Source organism: Micromys minutus, assembly GCF_963924665.1.
Source record: "Micromys minutus genome assembly, chromosome: 1".
Taxonomy (NCBI): domain Eukaryota; kingdom Metazoa; phylum Chordata; class Mammalia; order Rodentia; family Muridae; genus Micromys; species Micromys minutus.
In genome coordinates this window covers 15958157-15978864 of record NC_137969.1, presented here as the reverse complement: position 1 = coordinate 15978864, position 20708 = coordinate 15958157, and the positions used below count along the sequence as shown (strand labels likewise).

Here is a 20708-nt window from a genome sequence, read left to right as displayed (position 1 = left end):
AAGAAATGTATTACCAGGAACCTGCAGACCATTCCTGCCAGAGTAGTGAGCAGACTAACTGCAGATCTTCACCTGTCCCTCTAGGTTTCCAAATCTAACCCCCAGTCTCATCCCCAGCTCTGTAGATCACTGGCTGCACCTCTCCCATCTCCAACGGAACATACAGACCTTCCAATCCTAACTGCTCTCTCTCCACTCATTGCTTTATCCATGCCCGTAAGTCCTGGAGGCATTTCCTAGGATTCCACAAGCCATCCTAGTTAGGGGGTAGACAGGTTAATTACAGATCTTCACTGTTCTCTCTCTCCTCTCCCAAATCCAACCCTAGTGTAATCCCCAGTTCCTCAGCATATCACCTGCTGTAGTACCCTCTTCCTCTCTGTCCCCATCTCCAGTGGGGTACACAGATCTTCCCCTCCAAACTTCGGCTCCACTCTATGCTTATCCCAGGTACGACTCTCACAGGTATTCATTGGGAATCCACTTTGGCCATGAAGCAAGAGGCTAACTGAAGATCTTTGCCTCTCTCTCAATCCAATCCCCTAGTCTCATTCCCAGCTCTCAGTATCCTCTGACCCCATTCCCACTCTGCTTTCCTACCTGTAATGGACTCCCTCAGCCTTGCCCCTCCAAGCCCATTCCCATTTTTAAGTGTCAGAACCCAATACACAGAAACGCTTTTTACCTAGAACTTGCAATGGTCACAGATATCAGGATTGGAGAAGAATTTTTTAAACAAGTCACATACAATCACCACAATCTCCTAAAAATCAGAGAGGGGCAACAGAAACCAACAAACAAAAAAAAAAAAAAAAAAAAAAAAGAAAGAAAGAAAGAAAGAAAGAAACCAGATAGAACCATTTAGAATTACAATTTTGCCAAGTTTAGATGCCTAGACTCTAACATAAAAACATAATCAGTAACAGACATGCAATATCCCTACTAGAGCCCAGCAACCCTATCTCAACAGGCCACTAAGTATTACAATACAGCTGTAGCGTAAGAAAAAGACCTTAAAATAGCATCAATGAATATGATAGAGGCTGTTAAAGAAGAAATGAATAAATTCCTTACATAAATTTATGAAACCACAATGGAAGGAAATAAATAAAACAGCACAAGAATTGAAACTGTAAATTTATAAAAACAAAACAAAACAAAATCCTGAAATAAACCAAACAGAGAAATTAGGAATTTAAACAGCAATCTTGGAGGGAAGCCTCATCAACAGAATATAAGAGATGGAAGAAAGAATCTCAGGCATTGTAAACACAATAGAAGAAATAGGTATCTCAGTTAAGAACTAGTTTAATCTAAAAATCTCTCGGTATAAAATATTAAGAAAATCTGGGACACTACAAAATCTAATAGTTGGAATACACAAAGGAGAAGAAACACACACTGAAGGAAAATAAAACATTTTCAATAAAATCACTTAAAAATTTCTGTAATCTAGACAATGAAATATTTATCAAGGTACAAGAAGCATACAAAACACCAAATAGACTGGACTAGTAAAGAAAGTTCCCTCAGCACATAAGATTCATAACACTAAATGTACACAACCAAAAAGACTATTAAAAGATGCCAGGGAAAAATAATTAACATATAAAGGCAGACCTATCAGAATTACACCTAAATTGTCTAAAAGCCAGAGGGCCTGGACAGATGTGCTACAGATGCTAGCACACACTACTATAACTAGCAAAACTTTCACTCACAATAGACTGAGAGAGTAAGACATTCCATGTTAAAACCAAATTTAAGCAATATCCACGCACAAATTCAGTCCTACAGAAGGCACTAGAAGGAAAACTCAAGCCTAAAGAAGTTAACCATGAAAAATGTGTACACACATAAGAACACACACACAAGAACACACACACACACACACACACACACACACACACACACACACACACACACACAGCAATACCCCCTCCACCATCACAACAACAAAAAACAGGAATCAATGAACAGTGATTATTGACATCTCTAAACATGAATGGTCTCAATTTCCCAATAAAAAGGTACAGGCTAACAAAACAGATTAGAAAACAAAATCCATCCTTCTGTTAGATCCAAGAAACACACTTTAACATCAAGGATAGATACTAGCTCAAAGTAGAAGGATTGAAAAAAAAAATCCAAACAAATAGACCTAGGAAGCAAGTAGGTGTAGCTATTTTAATATCTGACAAAACAGACTTTAAACCAAAACTAATCAGAAGAGACAGGGAAGGACACTATATATTCATCAAAGGAAAGATTCAAGATAAGACACTGCAATTTTTAATATCTAGGCACCAAACACAATAGCACTAAGGGTCATAAAAGAACCAAAGAGGACACATGGACAAATCCATGGCTCCAGATACATATGTAGCAGAGGATGGTCTTATCAGGCATGAACAAGAGGAGAGGCTCTTGTCCCTGTGAAGGCCCAATGCCCCAGTGTAGGGGAATGCCAGGGCGGGGAGATGGGAGGGAGTAGGTGGGTGGAGAATACTCTCATATAGGGGAAGGAACAGGGGAATTCCAGGGGGGAAATGGGAAAGGGAATAACATCTGAAATGTAAATAAAGAAAATATCAAAAAAAAAAAAAAAAAAAAAAAAAAAAGAAAGAAAGAAAAGAAATACACTTCCACTTAAATTTCTCACTTACTGATAGTGGAAAATTTCAATATTATACTCTTGCCAATATACAAGTCATTCAGAAAAAAACTAAATGGAGATAAGACCGGGTGAATTCAGGGTAATGTGGCCATGGCCATGGTTTTACAGAACAACTGATAGGAGAGGATATAGAGACTTACAGCTGAACATTAGACAGAATCTGGGGAGTCCCAAGGAAGAGGGTTAGGAACAACTGTAGGAGCCAGAGGGGTCAAGAACACTATGAGAAAACAGTCCAGAGAATCATAAAGATACACTTAAAAAAACCTATAATCCACTATGGTGTTTTAATATGTTTGGCCCAGGAAGTGGCACTACTAGGAGGTGTGGTCTTGTTGGAGTAGGTGTGTCACTGTGGGCGTGAGCTTAAAGACCCTCATCCTAGCTGCATGGAAGCCAGTCTCCTCTTGGCTTCCTTTACATGAAGATGTGAAACTCTCTGCTACTACTGTACTATGTTGCCTGGATGCTGCCATGCTCCCACCTTGATGATAATGGACTGAATCTCTGAACCTGTAAGCCAGCCCCAATTAATTGTTATTCTTACAAGAGTTGCCTTGGTCATGGTGTCTCTTCATAGCAGCAAAACCCTAACTATCATATCCACCAAGCTGGAAATTTTAAAAGGAATAATTTTCTTGATACATTATGACTTAGCAAAGTTAAATCAAGATAATAAGCAAATTTAAACAGACTATAACCCTAAGAGTAATAAAAGCAGAAATTAAAATTCTCCCAATCAAAACAAGTCCAAGACCAGCTGGTTTAAGCGCAGACTTCTATAAGACTTTCATAGAGTCAATACCAATACTCCTCAAAATATTCTACAAAACAGAAACAGAAGTAACACTGCCCAAATCTCTCTACAAGGGCAGTTGCCCTGATAGCCAAATTACACCAAGAACCAATGGGAGAAAGAGAGGGAGGGGTTAAGAGAGAATGAATTACAGATGGATTTCCCTTATGAACATAAATACAAAAGGCTCAATATAATACTTGCAAGCTGAATCAAAAAATACATCAAAAGGATCAACCACCATGATCAAAAAGGCTTCATTCTAGAAATTCAGGGATGGTTCAACATACATATATCAATAAATGTAATCTATGCACATAAATAAACCAAAAGACAAAAATTACATGATCAACTCATTAGATGAAGAAAAGGCCTTTGACAAAATTCAATAGCCTTTGTGATTAAAAATTCTGAAGAAAATAGGGATACAAAGGAAATACCTTTACCCAATAAAGGCAATTAACACCAAACATATAGATAATATCAACTTAAATGAAGAGAAACTCAAAAGCAATTTTATTAAAATCAGGAAAGCAGCAATGTTGTCCACTCTCTATATACCTATTCAATATGGTACTTAGAGTCTTAGCTAGAGCAGTAAGACAACTGAAGGATACTAAGGAGGATACAAACTGGAAAGGAAGAAACAGTGATCAAAGTATACCTACTTACAGATGTAATAATAATATATATAAGTGACCCAGCGATAAACACATTTAGCAAGTAGTTGCATACAAAATTAACTCACAAAAAAACAGCAGCCCTCCTATATACAAATGACAAATGTACTGAGAAAGAAACCAGGGAACAACAGCCTTAAATAATAAATAGTATCTTAGAGTAACTCTAACCAAGTAAATGAAACACTTGCATGGCAAGAACTTCAAGACATTGAAGAAAGAAATTAAAGAAGATATCAGAAGCTGGGAAGGTCTCCTATGCTCAATAGATTAGTAGGATTAATACAGTAAAAGGGGCCACTCTACCAAAAGCAATCTACAGATTCAATGCAATCCCCATCAAAATTTCAACAAAATTTTTCACAAATCTTGAAAGTACAAGTTTGGTTTTCAGAACACAGACACACACACACACACACACACCAAACAAAAATAAACAAAACATCCTAGTATAGTTAAAAATATCAAGAATTTTAAAACAAAAATGTAGGAGGTATCACTATTAGTAATTTCAAGTCGTATTACAGATCTACAGTCATAAAAACAGCATGGTGTTGGCAGAAAAAGAGACACATTAATCAATGGAATCAAACTGAAGACCTAGACATACATACACACATATGACCAGCTGATTTTTGATAAAGAATCCAGAAATACACATTAGAAAAAAGCCAGCATCTTAACCAAACAGTGCTAGTCAAAGTGGATGGCTATGACTACATGTAGAAGAAAATCTAAACTGACCCATACTTACCACCCTGCACAAAATTCAAGTCCACATAGACCAAAGGCCTCAACATAAAGCCAGATACATTGAACCTGATAGAAGACAAAGTGGGGAAGAGCCTTGAAGTCTATGGCAAAGTAAGAGTTTCTGAATAGAACACCAATAGCACAGGCATTAAAATCAACAAAAATAAAAGGGACATCATGAAACCTAGAAGCTTCGACCTGGTAAAGAACACTGTTGTTCGGATAATGAGGCAGGCTACAGAATTAGAAACAATTTTTATTAATTAAACATCAGATTAGGGCCCAAATATCCAAAATATATAAAGAACTCAAAAAACTAGGACTCAAGATAACAAGCCAACTAAAAATGTGGTACAGGTCTAAAAATGATTCTAAAATTAGAAAATTCAAATGACTGATAAACACTTAATGAAAAATTTAACATTTTTAGCCATCAGGGAAATGCAAGTCAAAAATACTGTAAGATTCTCTAATACTGCCAGCTAAGAACAACAACACAAGTGATAGCTCATGTGGGTGAGGACATGAAACAATGAGAACACACCTCCATTGCTGGTGGGAGTGCAAACTCATAGAGCCACTACTGAGATCAATGTGACAGTTCCTCAGGAAGATAGATTCAACTGACCTCAAGATCCAGCTATATAATTATTGGACACATAACAAAAGGATGCTTCATTCTACCACAGAAATACTTGTTGAATCTTGTTCATTGATGATATATTCATAACAACCAGAAATTGGAAATAACCTAGACATCCCTCAACAGAAAAATGGATACTTGCAGGGGGGTGGGTCATGAAATTTGTAGATAAATGGGTAAACTAGGGGGAAAAATCATTCTGAGTGATGTACTCCAGACCCAGAAACACAAATGTAATATGTATTCACTGATATATGAATATTAGCTGTTAAGTCAATAATAATCATGTTATAGAACCACAGAGGCTAGTTATAGGGTAACTTACTAGAGGATGGGGGGGATAGATCTGGTCAGGATAGGGAAATAGAATAGTTATGGATGGATGGATGGATGGATGGATGGATGGATGGATGGATGGATGGACAGATGGCTGGATGGATGGAAAGTGGTGCAGGAAGACCAAGTTGGGAGGGGAGCAAAGGAAAGAATACAGGGAGAGACAGCTAAAATTAAGGGCCATCTGAGAGATAGTATGGAAACATAATAGCAGAAGCTTCCTAAAATATATACATATATGAAGGCCATCTAAATGAAATCACCAAATGATGAGGGAGAAAGCACCAACTGGTCATCTCTTTGCCATCATGAAACTTCTGGACCTGGGATTGGGTACATCTGATTGAGCTGTTGGCCAAAGGGGTCCCATAGGAATCTCCAAACAACCCAGGCTGTTGCCAAGACATATACAGCTCACTGAACATGGAGAAGTCTAGCTAGTACCTACATAAGGTCTTACCCATGCATGCTGACGTGGTACAGGAAAGTACTCTGTGTACTATTAAAAGTGAAATGCAAACACCAACCTAGCCACAAACCCTTCAATCTACAATAGTGTCCTGTCTGCAAGATATGCTAGTGCAACAATGACACAAAACTGTGGGGGTAACCAACCAATAGTGTTTGATCTGACCTAAGGCTCACTCCACGAAATGAAACCTATACCTAACTGATTAGGTAACCAAGAACTTGAGACTAGATAGCCCAGGAACCTATGAGGAAAACTAAATACCATTTTTATTTAGAAAAAAAAAATCTATAAAGTAACTCCTATTGACATTCTGCCATATTCATAGTTCAGTGCGTTGCTCAGCAGTCAAAGACAAAATTCTTCTTACAGCAAAGAGAAACAAATACAGAATCTCACATGCAGACACTATGCAAAGTCAGAGCCCTTGGTACACTCAGCCCTAAATGGAATGTCCCCTTCAAATGTTGCCATCAGTGTTCAGGGAACCATGTAGAAGACAAGGCAGAAGAGCATTCAGAGCCAGAGGGGAAGGAGAATACTAAAACAAGCCTTTCAAAATCAGCATGATCATATAACTAACAGCCTGAGGCAGCATGCAGGGGTCTGCATGGGTCTACACCGGCTCTCTGTGCATATGTTATGGCTTCCAGTCCACTGTTTTTATGCGATTCCTAGATGTAGGGATGAGTGGGCTCTCTGGTTCTTGTGTCTTCTGGTTCTTTTCCTTCTGTCTATTTTGTGTAATTTGATGTGTTAACTTTTGTTTTATTTCATTTTTTTTTTTTTTGTTACACCTTAGAAACCTTAGTTTTCTTATGAGAGACAGAAGAGGAGCACATCTGGATGGGAGAGCAAGTGGAGAGAACTGTGAGGAGCAGAGGGAGGGAAAGTGTAATAAGGACACATTATGTGAAAAAATCTACTTTAAATAAAAAATAAATACATTTTTGTTAAATAGAAACACTTTTCCTATTATTATTCATTACCAAAATCATTAATGCCAGTACTACCAAGAGGGACTTTCCTCCCCAGACAAATTACAATAAAAGACTCTACAGTTTTCAGAACCTATGCTAGGAAGGGCCGAATTTATAATTTTTAAATATATCATTACAGACACAAGTGACATCCTAAAACTCAATAGAAACAAGAAACAAGAGAAAAAAAAAAAAAAAAAAAAAAAAAAAACCAAAAGACAAAAACCAACAACCTGCTTCCTGACAGCTAGCCATTGTTTTTCTTTAGAAATTTTATCTAAACACTGTCTCAGTAAAGCCCATAATCTATACCAGAAGAGATGCCCTGACACAGAGAGAGGGAGGGAGGGAGGGAGGGAGGGAGGGAGGGAGGGAGGGAGGGAGGGAGGGAGGGGGAGAGAGAGAGAGAGAGAGAGAGAGAGAGAGAGAGAGAGAGAGAGAGAGAGAGAGGAGAGCAAGCAAATTCAGTGCATCAATTCACCAAGCCAAGTGTGTTCCTTTCCAAGCAGAAACAAATCCATATAAATAAGAAAAGTAAATAAAAACTGACATATATCTGACAAAACTCACTAGATTATCCACTTAAAATCTATAATTCCTAGAGTTAACAGGCAAGCATAGTTTAAAAGACTATGAACTATCTCTAACTTCAACAGTATAGTAAAATAAGGAAAATTATAAAGTAGGATAAAAAAGCTAAACGTCCATCCAGGCAGGACTGTTTTAGTTTTGGGAGCTCCCGGCTGGCAGTGAAAGGAATGCCAAGAGCATATGGCCAGATCCAGGGCTTAAGACAGAGAGACTTAGAAAATCTGTACTATACTTACACTAATGAGACTATTAAGAAGCAGAAAAGAAGACAGAGCCAAACTAGAGATGCTCGTTGGCACTAACAGAGAGTAGAGATGGCAAGAAAACCTCTTGGCACTCAGGACTCACCTGGAACAACCATGTAAGAACATGTTAAAAAGAGATCTATGATCTATATTCTGAGCAAGCTCAGCAAAAGTATCAGAAGACTATAAACTGAAACCAGGCCAGCAGAATAGTTTGGAAACAGGACAAAACTGAAACCACACACTATTCATCAGCTACAGAGGTAGAGATCTAGGTCTTCAGGTGAACACACTAAAGTTTCAAAGACCTAGACCCAACCTTGGGGAAAAATGACTATTCAAGGGCAAAGCCAGTATTCCTAAACATAGTCCTGAAGTACTGCCTATAGGTATGGCCAGCATCTGTGACTACACTTATGAAGAAAGGCCCATTTACTAAACCAGCATCTATAACCTGATTTCCCAAAGTACAATCTGGAGATAAGAACAGCACCTAAAAATTCCTTGGTATATATAACCAGCATCTGAGACAAAGAAGGCCCAGGGATATGGTAGGCATCTGAGAATCAAGGCGGGAATGTGAGGGTCTTAACACTGGGCAAACAGGTCAAACTGCATTCATAAGACATACCGTGGACTAGCCCTCTGCTCTTGATATTCTCTTACTTTATTTTAATACCTAATGTCAATTTAGCAGAACAGATCTGTTCGTCCATCTCTCCAGCCCTGGTGGAGATTGAATACCCTTTAGTGTGGTAGTTTAAATGAGAATGCACCCTCTGCACACACACTCACAGGGAGTGGCATTACTGGAGGTATGATCTTTTGGTAGATGTGGTCTTGTTGGAGGAAGTGTATCATTGGAGGTGGGCTTTGATGTTTCAGAAGCTCAAGTCAGGCTCAATGTCACTCTCTTCCTGCTGCGTGTAGATTCAGATGTAAAACTCTCAGCTCTTTCTCCAGCCTATGTCTGCCTATATGCTTCCTGCACAGACTAAACCTCCCCAATTAAACCAGCCCTAACTAGATTTGTTCCTTTATAATAGTTGCTGTGGTCACAGTGTCTCTTCAGTGCAATAGAAACCCTAACTAAGACACTTAGGCCAACTCTTTGAAAGAGAAAGACTTAAATGAATAGACTTTGAGATTTTTTTTAAAAAAAAAAAGTAACTTGGACAGATACCAATTAAATGGATAAAAACAACTAGGACATATTTTTAAAATATATTTGACTAAACTGGAAAATGTAAAAGAAATAAATACATATAACCTATGAAGTAATTTGAAAAGACATACAGCAAACAAAGAGGTACTGAATCAGTAATAATAATTTTAAACAAATTATTGTTCTAAATGAAGTCTAGGTCCACACAGACTATGTGTAATGCTAAAAAAAACTACCACCAAATGGTTCACAAACTATTCTGAGACAGAAAGGAAAAGAATACTATCAAACTTACTTTATGAAGTCAATAATACCAATTACAAAACCAAATAGACAAAAGAGAAAAAAGAAATTACAGAGCAATCTCAATGATGAACAGATACAACAGTTCTCACTATAGTGCATATTAATCACATTCAGAATACCTAATCATTAACTCTGATCAGGCTGCTTCACCCAGTGAGCAGGCCTCATGTTCTCCAATATGAAAGGCCTATGTTATTGCTGCTAACTGTATGTAACAGTTTAAAGACCTCTTCCAGGGTGAAATTGTCAAGGAGAGGAAAATGTCCCATTTGTGGCTACGCATAGGCTCCGTTTTGATTGCAGCAGAATGTGACATGCTGGACAGGGACAGGATAGATGCCTTGTCCATGTCTAACATAGCTACAAACACCACTTCATTACCTGTTAAGAGAGGCTTCTTGTCCTGGGCCCACCTTGATGGCATCACCTTATCTCACCACCCTGGATCTATCCCTCCTGTCCATGAAATCCTGGAGGGACAATAGGAAATGACTCTGGACACAGCCATTCAACCATGGACATTTTGTGACCAATCCAGACTAGCTGGAGTACTTTTTAGACAAATAGAACCTTAATAATAGTGTGTCTTCCAATCAATCAGGGTGTCTCTTGGCTAATCAAGAATTTGGGTATTATCTTTGGGTAACAGGTTCATAGGGTCTCCTTGTCTAGTCAAAATCTAAATATTGTCAATCTGGGAAGAGGACCTTTCTGAATAAATCTGAGGCTAAGAACAATAATTTCTGAAGAAGCACTTTTGGTTTAACATCCAAGGAACAGGTCCCAAATCACTGCCACCTTAGTTGGAACAATGGGGTCCTATCTTAGTGTTGTACCTCAATTGGGATATTTAGAAAAACTATGTAGAGTAGGTACTATCAGAAGAACAGATCAGAGAATTTGTGAAGTTACAGAAGTGGTGGTCAGGCAGGAGGCAGAAGACAGGTATCTAGTCTTTTTTTTTTTTTTTTTTTTTTTTTTTTTTTTTTTTTTTTTTAATTTTAAAATGGCTTCTTTCTTTTTCAGGCAGCACACTCTGGCCACACCAGTTTCCCATGTACATGCAGAAACCCTGACTTTCCTTTGTTCCTAGGTCTGGATCTCCAAACTATCATCCTGCACTGGACGGACTCAGCTGTTGGATAGAGGGCTGGGGTTCCCTTCCTTCCCACATCTCATTCTAGAAAATGTATAATATTTCCATGCAAATGATTCTAGGGTTCGAGAACTGTGAAAGAAATGAAATATACTTTAAGGTATTTTTTTAGCTTCTCATCTACTATAAGCTTGACTTTGGAAGGCCAGGCCTGTTTTCATGCCCTCTAGCACAGCATGATCCCATACCCCAAGTCTTTGGGGTAGGAAAGAAGAATAACAGCCATGCTGAGGTCCTGAGGAATGGAGGTCTCACCTATGGCTATAGGATGAGAAGGGAGACAAGAGTTAATCACCCGGGGGCCTTCTTATTAACACTGGATCCAAGTGATAGGTGTTTGGACCCATCTCTTCTTTGGTCTCCACGGAAAGGGCTTATAGGGAGAAGGCTGCAGAGTAGGAGAGAGTAGCCTGCTGAAATCATTGTACACTGAGATAATGGAGCCAGTGGCAGTATGGGAATTGGTTTTATAATGATTTATTCAGAACTAGACATTCCTAAGCTCCACCAAAATAAAAAATAAATAGCTGTGATTCAAAAAAACAGAAATTATGTGATCTTCTCAATAAATACAGAAAAGTCTTTTCATAAAACTGAGCATCCCTTCACTATAAAAGTCCCAAAGAGACCAGGACTAGAAGTAACTTAACATAATAAAAGCTGTAAATGATAAGCCTACAGACAATATTATAACACACAGGAAAACACTCTAAGAATTTCCACTAAAATTAGAAATGGAAAAGGGTTGTCCAGTTTATCTACTCTTGTTCAAAATGTTGGCTAAAGTCTTAGGAGCAGTAAGAGAAGTAAATAAAAGAGATACAAACAGAAAAGAAAGCAGAAAAATATCCTTATTTTCAGATTGTGTGACTATAAAAAAAAAATCCTAATTACTCCACCAGAAAAATGCTTATACCTAATAAACAGTTTTTAAAAAGTGGCAGAATATAAAATTATTATATATAAACCAGTAAAGAACATGTTAAGAAATCAGAAAAATCCATTCAGTCTTGGGAAAAACCTGACTAGCGTAGTGAAACAGAAGTCCAACCACTAAGGAATAAAGTCAACAATAAAATAGGACACCATCAAAGTAAAAGAAGCAAATAAGTCAAAGGGCCCAGTGGAATGGGAGGGAGTCTTCGCAGGCTGTCTATTTCAGAGGGTTAGTGTGCAAAACATGAAAGTTCTCAGAAAAAAGGACTAATTAAACAGTTCTCAAAAGATGAGACACAAATATCCAATAAAATGCTTTAAAATGCTCAGCCTCATGCGCCATCAGAAAAATGTAAATCAAAACTACACCGAGATTCCACCTTCCTCATCGAAACAGCAGTCATTACAAAAATAAGTAACAGACTAAAAAGACAGCAGCACAGCTAAGAACACTTGCTGCTCTTCTAGAGTTTGATTCCTATCACTTATGTCAGGAGGTTGATAACCATCTCTAACTCCAGCTTTCCAGTGCTCTGGCCTTGGAGGGCATTTGCACTCATGTGGACATACCCACATGCAGAATACATAATTAAAAAGAATAAAAATAAATCTCAAAAAAAGGAAGAACAGATACTGATGAGGATATGGACAAAATTGCTGGTGGGAATACAAAGTAATCCACACATTACAGAAGTCAGTAGGATGATTCCTCAAAATAAAATTCACTCTACCTGTGACTCAGTTACTTCACTCTTGGATATTTACCAAAACAGAAACAAAATCGTATCAAGATATCGCAAGAATACTTATAGATCAATGACTACTGAAGCACTTTCCACAGTAAGTTAGAGAACCAACCTAGGTGCCCAATAATAGAGGTACAATAAAATGTGGTAGGTATACACACTATAGTTGTTTCCAGCCATAAAGGACAAAACTATGTCATTTGCAGAAAAGAAAATGGATATCAGAGTTAATTATCTTGAGTAAGTTTACCCAGTCTCAGAAAGACAAAATTGTATGTTCTTTCATTTGTCATTCCTAGAATTTATATAATGTACTTTCAAATAATTTAAAAATAAAATAATGCAAAACTGCCTGTCTAGGGGAACAAGGAGACTAACAGGAGTGAGAAGGGAAATAAAAATGGAGGGTCACTGGCACAGGGGTAAGGAATGTGCTGAACAATATAAACTATATGGGAACTTTTTCCAATTAAAATAAAAATTGGAATAACAGCTTTTAGCAGACATTTCACAGAACACGTACTTACTTCAACTGAAGTACATATCGTAATAATTTCATTAGTTTAACTGATTTGATGTCTGTGTCATTTTTAAATTTAAATCCTACTTAAAAATAGGTTAGGATATAAAATTTATAAACTAGACACATAAAAATAAAACTAAATTACTAAGCTGAAGACAAATTTCATTTTCTATTTTAAGCTACTATGCCTTTAAAATTGTATAATACATATCATGTTATAAAATATATAATGAAGAATATTGGCTGTTTTATTTATTTAAAACATTGTCAAATTCAAAGTGTTCATATATTTACAGTTAATATATAGTTTTGCTAGAAAAACTTTATTAATCAGAATAGGTTTTAACTTGAAAATAAAAAATGTTAATTACCTTCAAATAAACTGAGGTCTCTTCGTAGCCGTGGTCCATAAAGCCCTTCTAAAATACTCTCAAAACCTGTGTTTTCAAAGAGAGAAAGCATATTAGCTGCTAGAGAAGCTTTATTTTTTTAATGATCAAAACATCTAAACTTTATGTCAATCAACAACTTATCATAGTATAACTATTATTTTCACCCAGTTTAAAGTGAACAAAACGGCAGCCAACAGATTGGGAAAAGATCTTTACCAACCCCACATCTGATAGAGGCCTAATATCCATGGTATACAAAGAACTCAAGAAGTTAGACACAAGAGAATCAAACAATCCTATTAAAAATGGGGTACAGAGTTAAATAAAAAGTTCTCAGTTGAGGAATATCGAATGGCTGATAAGCATCTAAGGAAGTGCTCGACATCCTTAGTCATCAGGGAAAGCAAATCAAAACAACCCTGAGATTCCACCTCACACTAGTCAGAATGGCTAAGATCAAAAATTCAGATGACAGCAGATGCTGGAGAGGATGCAGAGAAAGAGGAACACTTCTCCACTGTTGGTGGGATTGTAAACTGGTACAACCACTTTGGAAATCAGTCTGGCGGTTCCTCAGAAAATTGGACATAGTACTACCTGAAGACCCAGTTATTCCACTTCTGGGCATTTACCCCAGAGAAGCTGCAATATACAATAAAGACACATGCACCACAATGTTCATAGCAGCCCTATTTATAATAGCCAGAAGCTGGAAAGAACCCAGATGTCCTTCAGTAGATGAATGGATACAAAAATTGTGGTATATTTATACAATGGAGTATACTCAGCTGTCAGAAACAATGACTTTATGAAATTCTTAAGAAAATGGATGCATCTAGAAAATATCATCCTGAGTGAGGTAACCCAGTCACAAAAGAACAGACATAATATGCAGTCACTGATAATTGTATACTAACCCAAGAAAGCTCTGAACACCCCAGAAACAAATCACAGGCTATATGAAGTTCAAAAAAAAACAAAGGCCAAAAAAAGAAAAGAAAAGAAAATGAAAAGCCATTATGCTTAATCTTTACACACCAAGAAAACTTTGACTATTTCCAGGTTACATCTTGTTTTACATGTACTTTATGCTCATTGTAACTAGTAAGATTTTAAGGCATACTATCAAACCTTTTAAAAAATCAAGTACTGACAAAAATGTGTTCATATACTTTTATGCAAAAATGCTTTTAAAATCTATACATTTATGTCTGTTTTTTTAAATAAAGTTGTTCAATTAAAAAATAAAGTGAACTAGCTAATATACTAATTATATAGTGACTGTGAAATTAAGATTGTAAAGTAATTAGGATACTGAAATGCATATATTAACCCAAGCTAAAGAAAGTACTGTCAAGCACAACCTAATATGTGAGTCAAGAATGCTGGCGAGAAACCAATGAGTTCACATGGAGAGCCCCAGAGCCCCAGGTGCATATGCCAGGATAGCATTCTCTGGCATCAACGGAGAGAGAGATTTTGGTCCAGTTAGGCTTATTTTCCCAATGTAGGGGAATGCCAAGGCGGTGAGGTGGGAGAGGGTAGTTGGGAGAGGGAGCACTTTCATGGAGGCAATGGGGGGGGGGGATGGGACTGGGGGAAAGGTGCTAACATTTGAAATGTAAATACAGAGAATATCCAATAAAAAGAAAGAAAGAAACTTCTGGTGAGAATGTCTGAAGAGGGAAACAGTCACTCCTTGTTGATGGGACTACAAAACTGTGTAACCACATGCTTAACACAGAAAGAGCTCAATAATCGCTTCTAGGGATGCCAAGCTTTTCCAATATGATGTAGTTTGTAGAGAAAGCATCTAAGTATTAAGAGGAGAGGAACAGGCAGTGTAAGCAGGCTCTTAGCTGGACTTTAGATAGTGTATCATTCATTCATCCAATAAATCTTTACTGAGTTGTACCGCATGCTGGGCGCTATGCTCCGAGCTAGAGTTTAAAAAGGAAAAAGTCCTCACATGCTTAAATTTAAATGTAACAAACAAAAAAGTTAATAGGTACAGTATGATAAACACTATGTGAGACAGAGAAACAATAAAGCAGAAAAAAGGCTAAGCAGGGCTAGAGGTAGGAGCCAATATGTTGGGTCCTTTGCCCAAAGAAATGCTATAAGAGAAGGTGGCTTCTGAGTGAGAGTGGGAGGCAGGTGGGCCCATGGTGACAATGTGGCTGTACAGGAGAGTAGCTAGGTAGACTTGTTTGGAATGCAGGCTGATAGGACTTATTGAAAGGAGATGGCTCAGTGGTTAAGAACACTGGACATTCTTGAGAAGGACCACAGTTTGGTCTCTAGCACGAACATGGTGGCTCACAACTGTAACTTCAGTCCCAGGGGATCTGATACCCTTTTCTGTGTTCTACACACACACACACACACACACACACACACACACACACACACACACACACACAGACCCATACTTAAAAATGAATAAAATTAGAACAAGCATAAGAGGTCCAACCCAAGCCCCAGGTCCCTCTAACCTGCAGTTCGAGGCTGTAGTGTCTGAAAGGCTGGGGATTAGAAGTTCTACACTGGTTCTGGGCCTTTCTGGTCTAACAGAGCGGATGGTGTAATAAATGTAGCTGACGTTTACCAAGTAATTAGCATTCATGCCCACCCTTCCCAGATGAGTCCTTCCCAGATTTTTATGAAAGCCCTCTGGGTTTGGTTCTACTACTAGTGCTTATTACATAAAAAGAGGAAATAAGGCGGAGAGACGTGCAGAGACTTGCATGAGGTTATTCCTGCAGTAAGCGGACAGGACAAGGTTGGAACCAGGAAAACATGGATCGGTTGAAGCATCGCTGATGATTTCCTATAGGGAACATGGCTCTTAATTCAGATACCTGCTCACCTGGAGAGTTTCTCATGTCTGCTGCTGAGAAGCTGAGAGAACACCCGGGTACCCAAAGCAGGGCAAAGAAGCCACACAAAGTAGCGCTGCCTTTTTACAGGAGGGACAGCACTGGAATCTGTAGACAGAGGTTTGTACTGGAGCAACCATGGGTGTCAGACAGAACACTGCCATGTATCCATTTACCCAAACAGAACAGCTACAGTGTGCTAATTCCTAGGATAAGCAGTTACTGATACAGTCAGTGCATGTTGGTGCATGTTTAGCAATTGACTACTCAAGTATATAAATTAACGGATAACAACACATTCATGGTAGTATTTCTTAGTTTCCATGGTATAATTACTTTTTTTTTTTTTTTTTTTTTTTTTGGTTTTCCAAGGCAGGATTTCTCTGTATAGCTGTGTCTGTCCTGGAACTCGGTCTGTAGACCAAGGCTGGCCTTGAACTCAGAGATCCACCGGCCTCTGCCTCTCTGAGTGCTCTAACTAAAGGCATTCACTGGAATGCACCACCCAGGGGTATAACTACTTTTATTGTGGTCAGTGTCTAATTATTACAGTGATGTACGAAACTAAAAACAAGTGTGACATCTGCCCCCTGAGCCAGTCTGAACTGGCTGCAACATGTCCGCTATTAGAGGACCAGGCAGTGTAGTGGGGGAACACAGTGAACAGAAATTACAAGCGTTATCTTCTGGTAAACCCCAATATAGGGATAGGGAGCTATATATTTCTCCCCAGCATCACAGAGCCAGGCAGGTAAGGCTTGAGGAAAGATAAACATTCAAGCCAAGGATGGCTGAGATCAGAAAAAACTAGGTAGATTCGAGAGTGAGGAGGGGGGATAGATGCAGAGGCCCAAAGAGAAGGAACGCAGAGACAATGAGGGACAAAAAGCCAAAAGGCAGAGTAGATGGAGGCAGGGGAAGCAGACAGAAGTATGTTTCTGCAGGATTTGAGGAACTATGGGAGGGAGCTCGAAGGTCACTCCTGTGGTGGCAGGGAGCTGTGAGTAGCTGGCACAAGATGCCACTAGAATGGATTGAATGGTCTGAGGTGAAACCGACGGAAGCAGACAGGTTATGACATGGTCCATCAAATCACAGAGGCTGACCAGGTCCACCTGGAACCGTTGAGGGCACGAAGGATGTGCAGATATTCTGGGGCTATCAGAAGAGAACAGAATGCTCATACTCGTATGTTAAATATGAAGAGTAGAGAGAAGTCCCTTTTGATTCCCAGGTTTCTGATTTGAACACCTAAAGGTATGTGCTACTGATTGCCTGCACGGCACCTTTACATGCTCTGTAGGACCAAGCCTAGACTAGACCAGCCAGCCCTGGGGTAGCCCCTAGACTAGACCAGCCAGCCCTGGGGTAGCCCCTAGACTAGACCAGCCAGCCCTGGGGTAGCTCCTAGACTAGACCAGCCAGCCCTGGGGTAGCCCTTAGCACTGTCCCTTGGGGGGTGGGGTGGGGAGTCAATAATTTTTTTGAAAGTCTAAAAGAACTTGTAATTAGATTATTAGGGCTGAATGATATGGCAACTTACATCTGATCTCTCTTCAGTCAACCCATGCTATCCTCTTCGGGATTTCCTGTTTGGGAGTGTTTGCTTCTTAAAGACAATATATAAATTACTCTTTGCTACTAAATAAGTTGAATAAACTAAGGTGCCATCTGAATTCCTTAGTAAAACCTTCCCCCCTTCTTTCCCTCTCTCTCTCTCTAATAATAATAATAATAATAATAATAATAATAATAATAATAGTAATAACAATAACAACAATAATTTCAATAATTAGCTTCTCATTCACAGGATCTTTCAGTGAACAAATTCTAGTTTATCATGCTTACTGGTCTGGAAACTAAATCTGCTGTGAACACCACTCACACTGTAACAGCTAGTGAAAACACTCAGCTGCAATGACGTTTGGCATAAAGAAAAGGTACTTTTTGATGTCATGCAGCAAACCTTTCTGGTACATAGACTCAATCATAATTTCCTCCGTGCCTTGACAGGTAGCTCTAAAGTGAAGTAAAAGTCCTACAGGCAGAGATGTCAACTGCTGTCAGCAGTAACTTTAAGCATTAATAAACTTTCTCATAGACTCAGGGTCATGTGGGCTACCGTGAAAAAACAGTCACCGCAGAGCAGAGGGCAGAAGGGCAGAAAGCAATGTGCTCTGTTCAGCTCCGATCAGCTCAAAGTGACCCTGTGCGATTTCAGCAGAAGCACACGTTTTCCCTCCTCAGGCAGAGGGGAAAGCAACCACAAGGTCAAGGATACAAGTAAAGAGACCAGTGCTTTCAAATATAAGAGTCAAATCGCCCCTGAGAAGGGGATTCCATGCAATGGAGACTTGTCAACTTCAGAGTGCTTTCCTGAATTCAGTCTACCCGGAACTCTTACATACCCAGGTTTTACAGGGAGCTAATCCCGCAGCTGATAGGAGCGGGACACAAGCAAGACTTTTGTCTACAATGTCCACAGTTACTGGTAATTTAAGGAAAGAAACAGCCGGAAGTTGTGGTGCACACCTGAAATAATAGTAAACTTAGGCAGGAGTTGGAGGGCAGCCTGGGCTACATGGCCAAACCTCATCCACTTGAAATGAACCAAGGTGGGAAGGCAGGCATGAAGAAAGGGGAGACAGAGGAAGGAGCCACTCTGTCCTAAGTCTGTTTTCTAACGCTAACGACACAATGCCAATGACTAAGTTATTAATAAAAGAGGATAATTTTGATCCAAAGTCAAGGGACCACATCTCTTGATCACAAATTCAAGGCCCTCTGTTGGGCTCTCTTGGGCTGGACCTGGATGCGAGGCCTAATGCAGCTTCCTGAGCCTGACTCAAGTTTAGAGACCTGTTTTGGACAGATCACTTCCACACAGGAGTGACTGCAGGACCTGCTTCAAACCCCCTCTGCCCAGTTACTGCTGGAGCCACACAGCCCCACCCCATCCTACATCACGTCATCTCACACTACGTCATCTTGCACTACGTCATCTCATACCACTCCCAGAGCCCGGCCCCCTACCCCTTTTCTATATAAGCATGGGGCTGATGCAATAAACCGAGATCCTGCTTCGACAAGACTCCTGACTCAGTGGCACTGAGGATGTGGGACCTGGGTTGCCCGACACTCCCCCTCCCGCTAAGCCCCAAGAGGAGAGGAGACACGTGACCAGCTCTCCTGCAGCCTCTGAGGACCGAGGACCCAGCAGCCCTCCTTGGCTACAGAGTGAATTCAAAACTAGCCTGGCAACAAAATGAGATGCTATTTGTAAATACAGAGTAAAAATAAAACTAGAGATTCAACTCAGTGGTGGAGTGAGCATGTGCTGGGCTCTAGGCTTCATCCCTAGGATAATGTACAAGTGTACACAGGCAAACACACACACACACAATGTCAAAAGCATGTTTTAAATCGGCTGGGGAGACAGATCAGTGGCTCTGAGCATACACTGCTCTTACAAAGCACCATAGTTCCGATCCCAGAACCCTCATTGAGAGCCGCCTCACTGCCCTTTACTCTAGCTCAAGGGAGTCCATGGGGGCACACACCTTTAATATCAGCACTTGAGAGGAAGAGGAAGGCAGGGCTCTGTGAGTTTAAAACTAGCCTGGTCTACATCACAAATTCAATTTTCATAGTTAAGAAATATATTATTTGAAAAAGACTGTGATGCATTTAAAGATGCATATTATTATTATCAATACAAACATGAGCTCTCTACAAAAAAAAAAAAAAAAAAAAAACATTAAAAGGCAAAAGCGAAGATAAAATAAAATACCCCAAATACTTAACGTGTCAAAAATAAACAGTAACTTCTGGAAGCAGAGCGGAGCCTGGCTACCTGCCAGGCGGAAAGGCGGCTCATAGAAGCTGGGCGACTGAAATTGGGAACAGAAAATTAGAACTTCTGTTTCCACCCGGAGGCGACCGGACGCAGAGCAGAGCCTGGCCTACCTGCCACGCGGAACGGCGGCTCATAGAGGCTGAAGGGGAGCAGAAAGATCTCTGTGGAGTACACAAGGAAAGTGCACCCCCTGCCTTGCCCTGCCCTGCCTTGCCTGATCCAGCAAACAGAAACAGAACTTTGGAACTTCTGCTCACACCCGGCGACTCTGAGGCATAAAACAGGGCTCGACCCATCTGACACCTCAACCAGTGGAGGACCAGGGACACAGACCAGATACAAGGGAAAGGTAAGAACATATCACTGACAACAAAATGGCAAGAGGAAAGAGAAAGAGTATATTCCAAGGGAACCAAGACAATCTAGCAACACCAGAGCCCAGCTCTCCCATAACAGCAAACATCTGAACTCCAAACACTCCAGAAAAAGAAGACACAGACCTGAAATCATGCCTCTGATAGAGTTACTTAAACAAGAAAGGGAGGAAAAGCAAAAAGATTCAGAAGCTTTTAAAGAAGA

General features: G+C 39.5%; 1 protein-coding gene across 3 annotated transcripts in view; it reads right to left on the bottom strand.

Annotated features, from left to right (window-relative positions):
• The window catches only part of LCORL (ligand dependent nuclear receptor corepressor like), a gene marked incomplete at both ends in the record, with an annotated part of 150177 nt that overhangs the window by 81740 nt on the left and 47729 nt on the right, over positions 1-20708 (bottom strand). For all 3 annotated transcript variants that reach the window (XM_080925225.1, XM_080925224.1, XM_080925226.1), the window contains one exon: positions 13374-13439. In XM_080925225.1, the coding sequence (XP_080781351.1) occupies positions 13374-13439 (66 nt within the window). The remainder of the gene's footprint in view (positions 1-13373; positions 13440-20708) is intronic.